The following is a 13,164-nucleotide window of genomic DNA, read 5'->3' as shown; positions in this document are numbered from 1 at the left end:
AAATAAATAAACGTTTATGGTCACGTAAAATCCATGCATGGTAGGCATTTTGAGTTTATATATATGATAAGTTGATCAACTAGTTATAGTTCATCCTTTCGCTTTTAACAGAAAAACACTAGCTATGGTGACCTAAAACATGTGTGCCGTAGGCATTTTGAGAGCATAGACGACGACTCTCAAAATGCTCACCGTGGTTTTATGTTACTATGATTAACATCCAAATCAAAAGAGGTAAATGATGATCGACTTACAAATCTATCATCTTTTTTAAGTTATTCGACCACTTTTAACCACCGTCTCTCCCGTTATAACATCGGGCAACATTCTTAAACACTTGTTGACGATGGTTTCTCCGTTCGCAGATACAAGCGGCCGGCCGGGAATTCTAAGGCATCGTCGAAACTGTTAGACACGGTAGAGTATTTGATCGAACAGCCCATGCACGTGTTGCAGTGCAGAAGAAGGACAAAATGGAGGCTATGTCCTCAACTCCAAGACTCAAAAAAACTTCTGTTTAAAAAGCTTGTATATATAAAAGAGAGATTTATTTATATTAGTGAATTTATATACGAGTATAATTTTGATTATTAAGTTAAACAAACGAGTGTGAATATAATTTTTATGTTCGTTTAATAAACGAACAAAGACGAACTGTTTGTGTTTGTTTATTTTCACGAACAATGTCTTTTATCAGCTCGTTCATCCGATTCTCTTTTTTCTTAACATTTTAAATATTGATGAAGGTAGAGACTAAATTGAACACACGATGAGCTTTAAAGCTCAAATTGTGAAGTTTAAGGAGTTTAAGAAATAGTTGTGTAATTTAACATTTTTCTTTGACTTGCAAATAAAAAATAGAAATAGAGTGTTGGTTGACGTTAAACTAATATATTCGTTGACGTTAATAATGAATTTAGTACTTAAACTATCAGTTTGGTACGTTTTAGTATTTAAACTTTAAGTTTTTTTCCAACATACCTAAAACTTAGTTTTTATTTTATTTGAATACCCATGTTTAAAATTTAATATTAAGTTTTAAAAAGAAACTGAAAGTTTAAGTACTAAAACGGATTAAAACGATAATTTATGTATTAAACGTGTTAAGTTTTTAATAATAAGTTACTAAAATTAAACAAGAATTAGACGTTAAATATGATTTTAAAAAATAAAAATGTATGTATTAAAACAGATCAAATTAAAAGTGACGTGTAGACAAATATATGTTCTTATTTGAAAACATACACTGAACAAATAGACAAGTTTTGTAGCACAAGTGTTCTCATCTTTCTAAAAACACTCATAATGTTCTTTGGACCCGAGTTACCTATAAATAATATATGTTCTTATTGAAAATTGAATCACGAGTTTAATATCATTTAAGTAGATTTCGAGTTTTACGTATTAAAATTAGATGTGAAATATGAATTAATTCAAGCTGACGAAAACTTGAAAAATCGAGATTGAAAAAAAAAACTGCAAAAGGCTTCTTTGAAAGTGTCACTCAATTCACGTCTTCAACAGGAACTGTGTACTAATATGTATAATCTGCAACATCGATCTCTGCAATAATTTTGGGTAAAAATCAGTGAGTCAAAACTAAGAACCATGCATCATAATCAGACATGAACACAAGTATACTTTGCAGTCAAAGTTAAAACAAAACGGGGATGAAGTATAATTAGGAACCAAACCACAAAAATTATACAAAGAGAGAAACCAAAAAAAATGGAGATACAACAATCATGGAGATTAAGATTATCGTTCAAGAATGCGACCATAGCTTTGAATATCTTCAATCTCTTTGTTGCTCTCTTCTTGCTTCAACGGTTTCTTTCTTCTACTTCCTCTCGCACCAGATCATCTTCTAATCAACCCAATTCAGGTTCCCTTTTTTTATTATTTCTTTTGTGTTTTTGTGTTTTTAGTTGCATGTGTTATTGTTTGGATCTGAAATTTGTTGGATTTTGGTTGAAGATGTGATCTTATGGACTAACTGAGCTAAACCCAGGTTTTTTCTTTGATTTGAAACATTGGGTTTGATGATTTTGGCATTTTTTTAGAGGGAAAAACTTGGGTGGTTGTTGATTTTGCTTGTTCTGATGAAGGTGCTGCTTCAGCACGTTGTTCTTTGTGTTTTGAGGGGGATTTGGGAAATTTGGATCATGAGTATTTGTTTGATTTTAGGGTTTTGATATTGGAAGTTCGAATTTGGGTTTCGTTTGCGAATTGGGATTTCTTCAGGGTTTTGGATTCTGAATTTGTTGACGCTGGTTGATAGGTTTTGGGGATTTTGTGGCTTTTGCATTCATCGGGAGTTGCAAATTTAGGGTTTTCATCTGGTTTGAAATCCGAATTCATCCTCATTTAGCTGGGTAGATTCTCTCATGTTATTTGATCACCTACATGAAAATCCATCTTCTTCAAAGCATCAAGTGTATGTCAACTATATCCGGCATGGTAATATACGAAAAAAGCTTAGAAAGAAATCAATATTTCGTATCATACATTCATCCGAATCCGGATAACATAGTAAGAAAAGGTAGATATCTTGCATCTCTCCCTCTTGGATGAGGTTTTACCCCAACGAACAAACTGCTGAAGAATGATAGAAACTGGCCTTTTTGTTTTGATTACTTCTCTATTCATGATTGTTCGTGTCTAAACAAACGTATCGGTTAAAGTTTTCAATGCAGCCGGCTTCGATTACGTTAAGGAAGCTGAAGATATGCGCATTGCTATGCAACCTTTCAAGCTGATAGAAAGAGTAAGAATACCATGAACTCTAAATCTCTGCTTCAACTCATCGAGTACATAAAGCAATGCCATATATAAACAGTTGCTCGTATTTAGGTTTGTTGTTCGTATTCTTCGTTTTTCTTAAAGTATTTGCATCTGGAATTCATGTCCTATACGTATTAAAGTATTTGCAGTCGACACTTACACAGTTACACCCGAGTTTGAGTACATAAGCATTTACTTTACTATTCTCCCCTCTTGTTTATACTATGGTACTTGGATTCTATTGCGGTATCAGATACGGGGTATATCCGACATGCACTTCGATTTTTTCGTACGTTTCATGTGTTAAGTGCAGATACTCAAAGAAAAATGAACCGAATCAACATAGATGGCGATAATTAATTCCCCTAAAATGGGTATCTTGCATAATTGAGATTAACTGCAGAAGTTTGTTGAACAATTACATATAGTAGAAGATGGTGTTCTTCATGGTTAAATTTTCGGGTTATTTTAGGTTAAGGAGATTCAGCAGGAAGCATACACCGATCCTGAAACAATCCAACAGAAAGATGCAAAGCAGACTGCCGCAGTCGATCTTTCCAAAAGATTACAGGATTTCCGTTCCATAAATGATGCTTCTAGCTTGAAAGGTGATTGGCGTTTCTGTGTGTGAAACAATGTTTGATTCTGATACTTTATGAAAAATGAAAAATCCGATCTTGTCAAGGATCGTGGCAAAGCATTTTCCTTAAGTATGATTGTTTATTGCAAATTTGCAATCAATCTAACGACATTTGCAGCTTTAGAAGAGTGGCGGAAAAGGAAGATGGAGCGAGCTCGACAAAGGGAGCTGGAGAAAAATGGAACCCAAGTCACCAAAGAATAAAGACGGAACCAGAGGTGAAACCGAATGATCTTTGGATCTTCGGTTTTCTAAAACTGATGGTCATCTCTCGAGCTTAAGCAGCCCCCGTCATATTGCGGGACAGAGACATGAATATAAGTAGGCGATGTAAGAACATGAAAGAAATAACTCCATAGATGTGGATATATACCACTGATATACTGTAACACCATTGAACTTTGTCGTCGATTGTACCCGGACATGAATATAAAGGTAAGAAATCGAATACAACCATTTCAAACATATACTCGTATCTCGATACTAACGGATAAATGATCACGTTAGAACAGACAATTCGATTACACCTTAATGTAAAGTAGAAAACAAAAGTGATTCTCTTTGAATTCATTCATATTGAGAAGATTCAAACGAAAGAAACACTGGAGATTTCAACTTCAAATACATCAATACAATTCCTGTACAAACATGACCTTTCTCAACCTTCACATACATACACGTCGGTAAAAGAGGAAGACTTAAGTTTAGGGTTCATAATACGATTCATAGTACGATCTTACAAAAGCATACTGCGACTTTTGTCAAAAAAGATCATAAACTGATGTCAGCAGCATATTGCAGTAGAAACCAGAGGTTTCCCTACGTTGTAACGATCGACAGGGATGGACCTAACACAGAAACTTGGTAAAACCATGATTCCAGGGTGGCAAAAAACAACGTTCAGAGGAAGTGGTGAGGTACAAAATGTTCAAAGAAAGCTGTTTTAGATGCATTGTTCAATCTGATCTGCACCTGCAGAAATTCACTTAAGTGAACTGCTAATAGACATAATGAACTTACTATAATGACAACATGGCTACAACAAACAGTTTTAGATGCATTGCCTGATCCCCACCTGCAGAAATTCAGTTAAGTGAGCAACATATGGCATTATCAAGAAACAAATTAAGAGTTGATTATTACATTCTACAAAAGAAACTTATGCTTTCCTATATAGGTCATTTGATGTTAATGTTTCACATAACAGATGATCTGACAATCCACTGTCATACTAAATGGTATGAACTTCATCATTTTTTTAAACTAGAAAAGGGGAACAAAACAAAATGCGGTTAGGAGATGAGCAACTAATTCATTTAGCAGTATTACGCGTCAAATGTTCCATCCTCCTGCAAATGGACTACTACTGGATGCATACACCCTGAAGTTGCACAAAGGAATAAATTCCTAGCTCCTACAAACAAGCATGACAAGCAACTAGACTATAAGAAAGCATGAGAAATACAAAATTAACAGCAACATCTAAAGATAAGACGGGTATGCCACAAAATATCATGATTTTAACTGAATATACACACTTGTAAACGCTTGCAACAACTGGAGTGGAGCTCACCTCAGTATATCATGTCTCACTTGCCACGCTACACCACATCAAAATCCAGAAATCATCTTAGATATTTAGTTACAGATAGAGAGCTTCCCAGCCCATTCATCAGCTACACCATAGTCTATGCTAAGCTCTCTCAAAGGAGGGATATTCTCCATTGCAAAAAGCATAAGGTGAGGGAACATCAAGTTGTTGTGATCGTACAACACACACTGCACCAGCACGTTCGGACTGGAACTATGACTAATATAACAAGCAACATTCCTCATCCTTGAGACATCCATTGCAAATCCAAAGGCGGAATTGAGGGATATGCTGGACACACATATTCTGGAAATATCCTAGACAAGTCCCCCCATTCTGCCCATCGTTCAGAAAAGCGATTGGGGTAAATTAAAGTATCGCCATTCATCTTGAAAACTTCAGCTTGGTCCCTCGTGAGAACAACACCTGTGTATTCACATATAAAAGCACCTGCTTCTATCAGGTCCAAGGACCTCACTCCCCAGCCCGTTTCCCTTGACCTAAATATTTCCAACCTATTTCTCAACCCATGCTGTGCAACGCGGTTCCGACAAGTTGGTGGGCACTGACAGAAATTCCCACATTCAAATATCACCGGTTTGCCTCTCAAAAGAATCCCACTGTGATCATAGGCAAAATCACCTCCATTCTTCATAGCACAGAAACACCCTTCCGTGCACCCCGAAAAACACTCACATCCAGTACCATTACTCCCTTGACCAAATGTGTTAAGAGGAAACACAGTGTTCACAAGATAATCGTAATACATAGGATCATGATCACTATCGATATCGTTGTAAAGGAAGATCGGAACTCGTTCTTTTTTCATGGAAATGTCAAGAGTCAAATACCCCGTTGGCCTAGCAGACAAAGGCCTAGTCCTAAGACTCTCGGCAAACCTCATTATCGAGCTACCCATCTCAGGTTGTCCCTCATTCTGGATAGCCTAAACTTATAAACCCCAAAACCCGACTTCCCCACATCAAACCAGCAATCGAGAATCTTATATAAACCATCATACACATAGACTCTAGCCGAAACTTTATTATCATATTTAAGCCCTCTAATCACTCTTACCTCAATCCCATAATGCATACTCCTTTCTAGTGCCAAATTCCCTCCCTCAAGCTTTTGATGCATACATTGCTTCCCGAACTTATCTTGTCCACCTTGACCGGTATAGATTATTGAGTCGCCGGAATCTTCGTCATCCTCGTACCCACCGGAAATAATAATGCTGGTGGCGATTGGCTCTCCACTCGTGCTTTGGCTCGCAGGCAAGGTATCAATCCCAGCTTGAATTTGTCCATGTAAACCCACCACACAAAGCTCCATTCTGAAGAAGAATACGTCACCAATTTCAATACCCGGGAGTGCACCCACTATTCTTTTATCTCGATTTAACCACAGTTCCCGATCCCTCATGACCGCAGCCGCCCTCAAATCGCCGCGAGCCCGTCGGCCGTGTCCCCGTCCTGTTCTCTTCTCTTCCTCCGAAATGACTAAAATGCGGAGGGCATCGTATATCATTCGGGTTCTTCGGAAAAGGTCCCGGAAATGCCTCTGATCTTCGAATCCTAAATTTGTAACCCGAACCAGCTCATTGGATCTCCAGGCCTTCTTACGTGAAACGACGACGGACAAAGCTCGTTCGGGGTCGGACCTGTCGGTCGGGCTGGTTTCGGAGGTTAGTTGAGATTGTTCGGGTACGGGTACGATGGCCCGAGAATCCGGGTCAAGTACCTCAAAATCGCCGTACTTTTGCAACCTTTCGGCGAAGCAGATCGGAAGAGCTCGGAGATACGGAAGTATTCGGAATAAAGGGCGTTTTGGTCATCGGAAGAGGAGGAAACGTTGGACGGAGGGGTAGTTTCGGGATTGGGAATGAAATCAGGGGTAGAATTGGAAACGGAAAAGAGGAAGTTTCCTTGTTGGTGAATAGTCTGGGTTGCTGTTGGTTCGTCGAAAGGTTCTTGTTTAGGCTCAACCTTAGGAGCTAAGAAATTGAAGGTGGTTGTGGTGGAGGAGCTTACGGCGGAGGAGGTTGGGATGGTGGCGGTTAGCGGTGGTTCTGGGCAGAGATTGAGGTCTTGGAAAGGCATGAGAGAACCCATTTGGCAGTTAGTTGAGCTTAAAAGGAGACGTTAAAGTCTGAACGGATTTAGTTGGTGTTTCTCAGGTGCTCCCATGGCGGAATATGGTAGGCCGGGTGATACAAACAAGACGTTTTCTTTTCATTTGCAAAGAAGAAAAAAATGTGGTCCAAGGTTATAGCGATTGGATTGATAATGAAGTACCAATTTGTTATTAAATTATGATAAAATATTAGTTTTAATTATAAAATAGAAGATAAAAAATATCAGATGTAATTTAAAAAAATTAATTTTTTATGTGACTTTTCAATTCAGGAGGTAAATCTAATATTGTCATTTAATTAACGTTTTTTTTTTGTCGATCATTATAATATTGATATGATATTTTATTGTGTTGATGTGACGATTAATGATATTAATATGATAGTTTATGGTGATTGATAATGTGACAGATAACATGATATGATAGATGAGTTAAATTGTTAACTCAAACATGGCAAATGGATTAGGGATGAGCATCAGGCCCAAGCCTAACTCGACCCGAGCATATCAATTTTTTTAAAAAAATTGAGTTTGGGTCGGATCTTGTCGAGTTTTTTTAATGTTATATTCGGGTTGGGTTAGGTTCAAATTTTGGATAAAAAATACCTAACCCAACCCGACCCAAAAACTATAATTTTACATTTATATATTTAGGGATAATGCAATAATATTTCACTATATATTATTTTATTTCATTTAAATCTATATTTTTATTGAATAAAAATAATATTTTTTAATAAATATATTATTTTGAGTTGGGTCAGATTTTATCTTAAAAAATCGGGTCGGGTTCTGGTTGGGTAGAATGTGTTTATTTTTCGGGTTGGGTGGAGGATTCATAATTTTTAGTACCATGAACTGTCACGTCAGCATTGTAGTGACCAAACGACAGAAAACATTGATCAAATAACCACATTAAATTTATTTTATGAGTTGGATTAGGGTTGTAAATGAGACGAGACAGATCGCGAGCTACTCGAGATCCACTCGGTCAAGGCTCGATAAATACTCGGATCGAATGGACTTGACTCAAACTCGAGCTAAATTTGAACTCGAGCTAGACTCAAATTCCTAATAAGCCGAAACGAGCTACTTAATACTCGACTCGAAAAGTTCGTGAGCAGCTCAAAAATATAATATATTAAGATTTTATTTTTTAAAAAATAAATTATTAATAATATTAACTTTTATGTGTTGATTTTTTTTAAAATACAATAAGACTTTCATGTATTTAAGGTTCAGGTTCGAGTTTGAGGATTCGATCTTGTTAAGTTTAAGAATTTTTTTTTTCATTTTGAGCTGCTCACGAGGTTCAGTTCAAGATTTCGAGTTCGAGTCGAGCTTAAAACTTTTAATCTAGCGAGTTTTCGAGTCTAGTCGAACTCAGAAATACTCGAGCTCGACTTGGCCTGTTTACACCCCTAAGTTGGATGACCACCTTAAAAGAAAAGCAATACAAACAATTAAAAAAACAATACAGATACTAAGAGGCTGTTTGTTTACTGAAAATGATTAAGCGTTGAATGATTCAAATTCTGAATGATTCAGAGGCTCTGAATGTTTTGGCTCTAAATGTAACATGTTGTTTGATAACTGGCTCTGAATGATTCAGAATGTACTTCTGTACTGAATCATTCAACACTGTTTTACTGAATCAGTCAGTACTAAATCATTTAGAGATGCGAAACAAATGCGCTGAATATTGAACGGTTCAACATTCAGCGCTGAATGATTCCATTAGGAGACAAACAAACAGCCCCTAAATTAGTTTTTTTAATAAAAGAATCTCTTATGCATTTTTTTCAAAATGACTTAATTTAAGTAACTGTGAGATATATATACGTTTTTAGTGATTAAAAAGATTTTAAATAGATATTATTTTATGATCATCTTAAATTATTTTAAAAATTATAAAATAATTAATATGTTGAATTATTATGAGATAATTAGTAATATATTAGACATTATATTCAAACTAATATTTAATGTTCAAGCAAATTTCTAGACTAATATATGGTTTTGATTGGAATAATGCTAATAGTTTTAATGATTCAATCATAACATTTTAAAATTTTAAAACCAATTTAAACTTCAAACCATAATTTGAAATGTTTGATGCAATTAACATTAAATTTAGGATAAATTATTCAAATGGTCATTAATGTTTTAGTAAGTTTTATTTCTCCCACTGAATTTCGGTCACTAATGTTATCGATTTACAATAAATATTAGTAATAACAGTTAACGACAATTGATTGGTTTGTTAAAAACCAGTAACGATATTAACTAATTCGATTTTTGAATTTTAGTGAAATAATAAAAATTTATTCGAACATTAGTAACCAATTATGTTTTATTGATATAAGTAAAAATAATATATATTTTAAAACTTTTAAATTATATTAAAATGAACACTTAAACGCGTCAGTCTTGTTTTGATAGGAGTCTTCCAATGAAGATTTTTCATATATATATATAAGATCTTATACTCGATGTTTATTTAAGTGTTATCAAACTGCTTAGCATTTAAATGAAATCAACGGAGTTGGTTCAAGTGGTAAGAAGTTTTATATCGTTTAAACAATGACGGATCCAAAAATATTTTTTAGGATGTGTACATATTTATTAATAACGAAAAAACTTTATATGGATATAAATGAAATTTCAGGATGAACGCGCTTACTAAATAAACAATTAACATAAAGAAATTTGAATTCTAAAATGAACACGTGTACATATTGGGTTCAACATACATCCGTCACTACGTTTAAATAAAGTCACAAATTAAATTTACGACGTGGATCATTTCAAATTAATCAGAATAAAACCCTGAAATCAAAGGGAAAACAAAAGGTAAAAACAAATCCGAAAAGTCGTCGCCCATGTACCAAAATTAATATAGCTAAGGGCAGTGTTTTGAAGATCGGACCGGCCGGTTCAACCGGAAACCGCTGTCTAGTCCGGTTCAATGTACACCGGTTGAACCGCTACTAGTGAACCGACCGGAACCGTTCGAACCGGACCGGCTGAAAACCGAAAAAAACCCAGAAAAAACCGTCAATTTTGTTTTTTTTTAAATTAAACCAAACGACATCATTTGTTAAACGAGCCAAGTCGAACTCGAGTATTGTTGAGCTCGACTCGAACTTGAAAACTTTAAAAGTAAGCTCAACTCGACTCAAACTCACGAGCTAAAAATTATCAAGTTCAACTCAAACTCGAAATATAATATTGAAACTTGAACTCGAAAAGGCTTGAACTCAAAAAAAATTTAGCAGCTCGATTGAAGCCTAAAATTCGAGCTTAATTGAAGTGAAAGAATAATTCACTCAATGCTCACCAAAAGGCTCCATGATTTTGAATGTCAAATTACATCTATTATTTATAGAAGTAGTTGGGATGCTTTATATGTTTCTTAGCCATGTAGGATTGTTTGTTCTCATATTTTTACTCTTTAGACTTTTGGGATGTTCTTCTATGTTTTTTTAGCCATGTGAGATTGTTTTTAAAAAAAAAATTAAACCAAACAATATCATTTTGTTATGATTTTTTAGCCCCAAATTTATTTTTTAATTATAGTTATATAATTATATTTATTATTTAATATGTTTTACCTTAAATATTATGTTGTAGTTAATTTGAATCATTTTGTTTCACTTGATTTTATGGTTTTTAACTTATATATGTTATGAGTTGCTTTGAATATGACTTGTGATATAAAAAATTATTTTTTATTAAATATTTTTGGTATTTTTATTTAACTTTTTAAATAATTATGACGTCGTCCGGTTCTTCAGAGCGGTCGGACCGATTCGACCGGTTGAACCAGTGAACCGGTAGCATGACCGGTTCGCTAACCAATCTGGTTCTGAAAACCATGACGGATAATAATAATTAATAGGGTAAAATATAGTAATGTTCACTGAACTTTTTTAAAACTTTCATTTAGGTCCCTCAACTTTTAAAACTTACAATACAATCTCTCAATATTAATTTGTTTACAATATGGTCCCGACGTTACACTACCGTTACAGTCCCCCAACATCACAATTTGCAGCAATGAAAATTAGGGTAAATTATATAAATGGTCACTTAACTTTTCAAGTGCTTACATTTAGATCTCCCAACTTTTAAAACTTATAAAACAATCCTTAATTTCATTCTAAACCCCAAATTCTAAAATACTTCAATTTTATTCTAAACCCTAAATTCTAAAATACCTCAATTTAAGGTTTAGAATGAAATTGAATTATTTTTAAATTTGGGGTTTAGAATGAAATTGAGGATTATCTTGCAAGTTTTAAAAGTTAGGGGATCTAAATGTAAGTGACTAAAAAGTTAAGGGACCATTTATATAATTTACCCTAATTTTCATAGCTACAAACGGTGATGTTGGGGGCAGTGTAACGTCGGGACCATATTGTAAATAGATTAAATATTGGGGGACTGTATTACAAATTTTAAAAGTTAAGGGACCTAAATAAAACTTCAGAAAAGTTTAGTGACCATTACTATACTTTACTCTAATTATATTATTCTCTGCAACAACTGGATATATATTGCACCACCCACCGTCTCCAAAAATCCTAAAGCTTCCAGATGCAGTACCCCCCATCCCTTGGAAACCGTAAAAACAACCATTTTCGACAAGTGTCCTCCCACCTGTTCCCTGTTCCTCGCAATGCATTACCTCTTTGATTTACACGTATGCATCCCACCCTCCCCTTTTACACCACTATCTTCCTCTATATTAGATTCTCACATGACCAGCTCATCACACCCACTTGCTCTTACAACAGCAACATCATCTTTAAGCTTTGTCCAGGACAAAGATCATTGTCGTCGTCGTCATCTGTGTTCTTATAGGGTTTTGTCTGAAATGGCTACTGTGGGAAGAAATGTAGCAGCTCCTTTGTTGTTCCTCAATTTGGTCATGTATTTCATCGTGTTGGGGTTTGCGAGTTGGTGTGTTAATAGGTTTATCAATGGCCAGACTAACCATCCAAGTGGTTTACTCTTTACTTTTTTACATTATCAATGACGATGAAGACGTCGAAATCGTGAGATAACGATTTTAATGGCGTGTTCGTGTTAGTCTTTTTTTTCAGGTATGGGTGGAAATGGAGCGACGGGTTTCTTCTTGACGTTTTCGATCTCGGCTGCCGTTGTAGGCATAGTATCGAAGTTTGCAGGAGGGCATCATATTAGGTCCTGGAGAAGTGATAGTTTGGCTGCAGCTGGATCCTCTGCACTCATTGCTTGGGCCTTGACTGCACTTGCATTTGGGTGAGCTTTCGATTCCCGTTTTCGTTCGATTCGTTTTTTTTTATATATTTGGATACGAGTATAATTTATAAGATACGGTTACTCAATTTGCAGGTTTGCTTGCAAGCATATAAACATAGGAGGGTGGAGAGGATGGAGGCTGAGAATACTGGAAGCATTCATAATAATCCTCACATTTACTCAGCTCTTGTATGTGTTGGTGATCCACGCCGGTGTCTACAGCAGTAGGTATGGACCGGTTATCGAGATACCGACTACGGCATGCGAGGACCTGGGGACGAACCAGGGCCGAAGGCCGGCACGGGTGTGATGGGGTCTAGGGTTGATAAGGGACCACAGTTTAACACAACTAAATATGTAATTTCGTTTGCAGTTGAATCAGTTTCATGTTCCTATGTTCTAGTGTGATGATTAGACATGGATTTGCAGCATATCTGGTTTGTAACAAGGATTCTGGTCTTTTCCAAAGGTAACATTGTGTGTTATGTTCTTTACCAGACATTCTTTTCCTGCAAAATTGTTGAGTTCCATAGATGAAAACACAAGTTCAAGAAGAACATAATTATGTTTCAAAAGAATCAAAGAGTTTAAAATCAATTAAAACATGTAATAACTGTGGTTTTCTGGATCATCTGTTGGCCCTGTTTTAGTTTCTCAAGAACCACATGATGGCTATCTGATGAATGAAACCAAAAGACTCGGCATGAACGTAAGCTCTTAAAGGTGGC

General features: G+C 35.5%; 2 protein-coding genes and 1 pseudogene across 2 annotated transcripts; 2 read left to right on the top strand and 1 right to left on the bottom strand.

The window, feature by feature from the left end:
• Positions 1-1,685: 1,685 nt before the first annotated feature.
• LOC120213905 lies at positions 1,686-3,891 on the top strand. Its single transcript, XM_039211952.1, has 4 exons — positions 1,686-1,885; positions 2,697-2,767; positions 3,257-3,392; positions 3,543-3,891. The coding sequence occupies exons 1-4, from the start codon at positions 1,729-1,731 to the stop codon at positions 3,626-3,628; spliced, it is 450 nt and encodes a 149-aa protein (XP_039067883.1). The 5' UTR covers positions 1,686-1,728; the 3' UTR covers positions 3,629-3,891.
• Positions 3,892-3,960: 69 nt separating this feature from the next.
• On the bottom strand, positions 3,961-7,276 carry LOC120213903 (annotated as a pseudogene).
• Positions 7,277-11,963: 4,687 nt separating this feature from the next.
• On the top strand, positions 11,964-12,767 carry LOC120213593 (membrane protein PM19L-like). Its single transcript, XM_039211695.1, has 3 exons — positions 11,964-12,156; positions 12,259-12,436; positions 12,530-12,767. The coding sequence occupies exons 1-3, from the start codon at positions 12,030-12,032 to the stop codon at positions 12,744-12,746; spliced, it is 522 nt and encodes a 173-aa protein (XP_039067626.1). The 5' UTR covers positions 11,964-12,029; the 3' UTR covers positions 12,747-12,767.
• The last annotated feature ends 397 nt before the right edge of the window (positions 12,768-13,164 follow it).

The sequence above is a fragment of the Hibiscus syriacus genome, unplaced genomic scaffold (genome assembly GCF_006381635.1).
Source record: "Hibiscus syriacus cultivar Baekdansim isolate YM2019G1 unplaced genomic scaffold, ASM638163v2 tig00110044_pilon, whole genome shotgun sequence".
NCBI classification, from domain to species: Eukaryota; Viridiplantae; Streptophyta; class Magnoliopsida; order Malvales; family Malvaceae; genus Hibiscus; species Hibiscus syriacus.
The sequence above is the reverse complement of the archived record's forward strand: the minus strand, read 5'-3'. Positions and strand labels throughout refer to the sequence as shown.

Excerpts from the sequence above, each read along its gene's own strand:
- LOC120213905 (XM_039211952.1), top strand. The coding sequence starts at position 1,729 with ATGGAGATACAACAATCATGGAGATTAAGATTATCGTTCAAGAATGCG. Across the intron at positions 1,886-2,696 it reads TTCTAATCAACCCAATTCAG|CCGGCTTCGATTACGTTAAG; the intron begins GTTCCCTTTTTT and ends TTTTCAATGCAG. Across the intron at positions 3,393-3,542 it reads TGATGCTTCTAGCTTGAAAG|CTTTAGAAGAGTGGCGGAAA; the intron begins GTGATTGGCGTT and ends CGACATTTGCAG.
- LOC120213593 (XM_039211695.1), top strand. The coding sequence starts at position 12,030 with ATGGCTACTGTGGGAAGAAATGTAGCAGCTCCTTTGTTGTTCCTCAAT. Across the intron at positions 12,157-12,258 it reads TGGCCAGACTAACCATCCAA|GTATGGGTGGAAATGGAGCG; the intron begins GTGGTTTACTCT and ends CTTTTTTTTCAG. Across the intron at positions 12,437-12,529 it reads TTGACTGCACTTGCATTTGG|GTTTGCTTGCAAGCATATAA; the intron begins GTGAGCTTTCGA and ends CTCAATTTGCAG.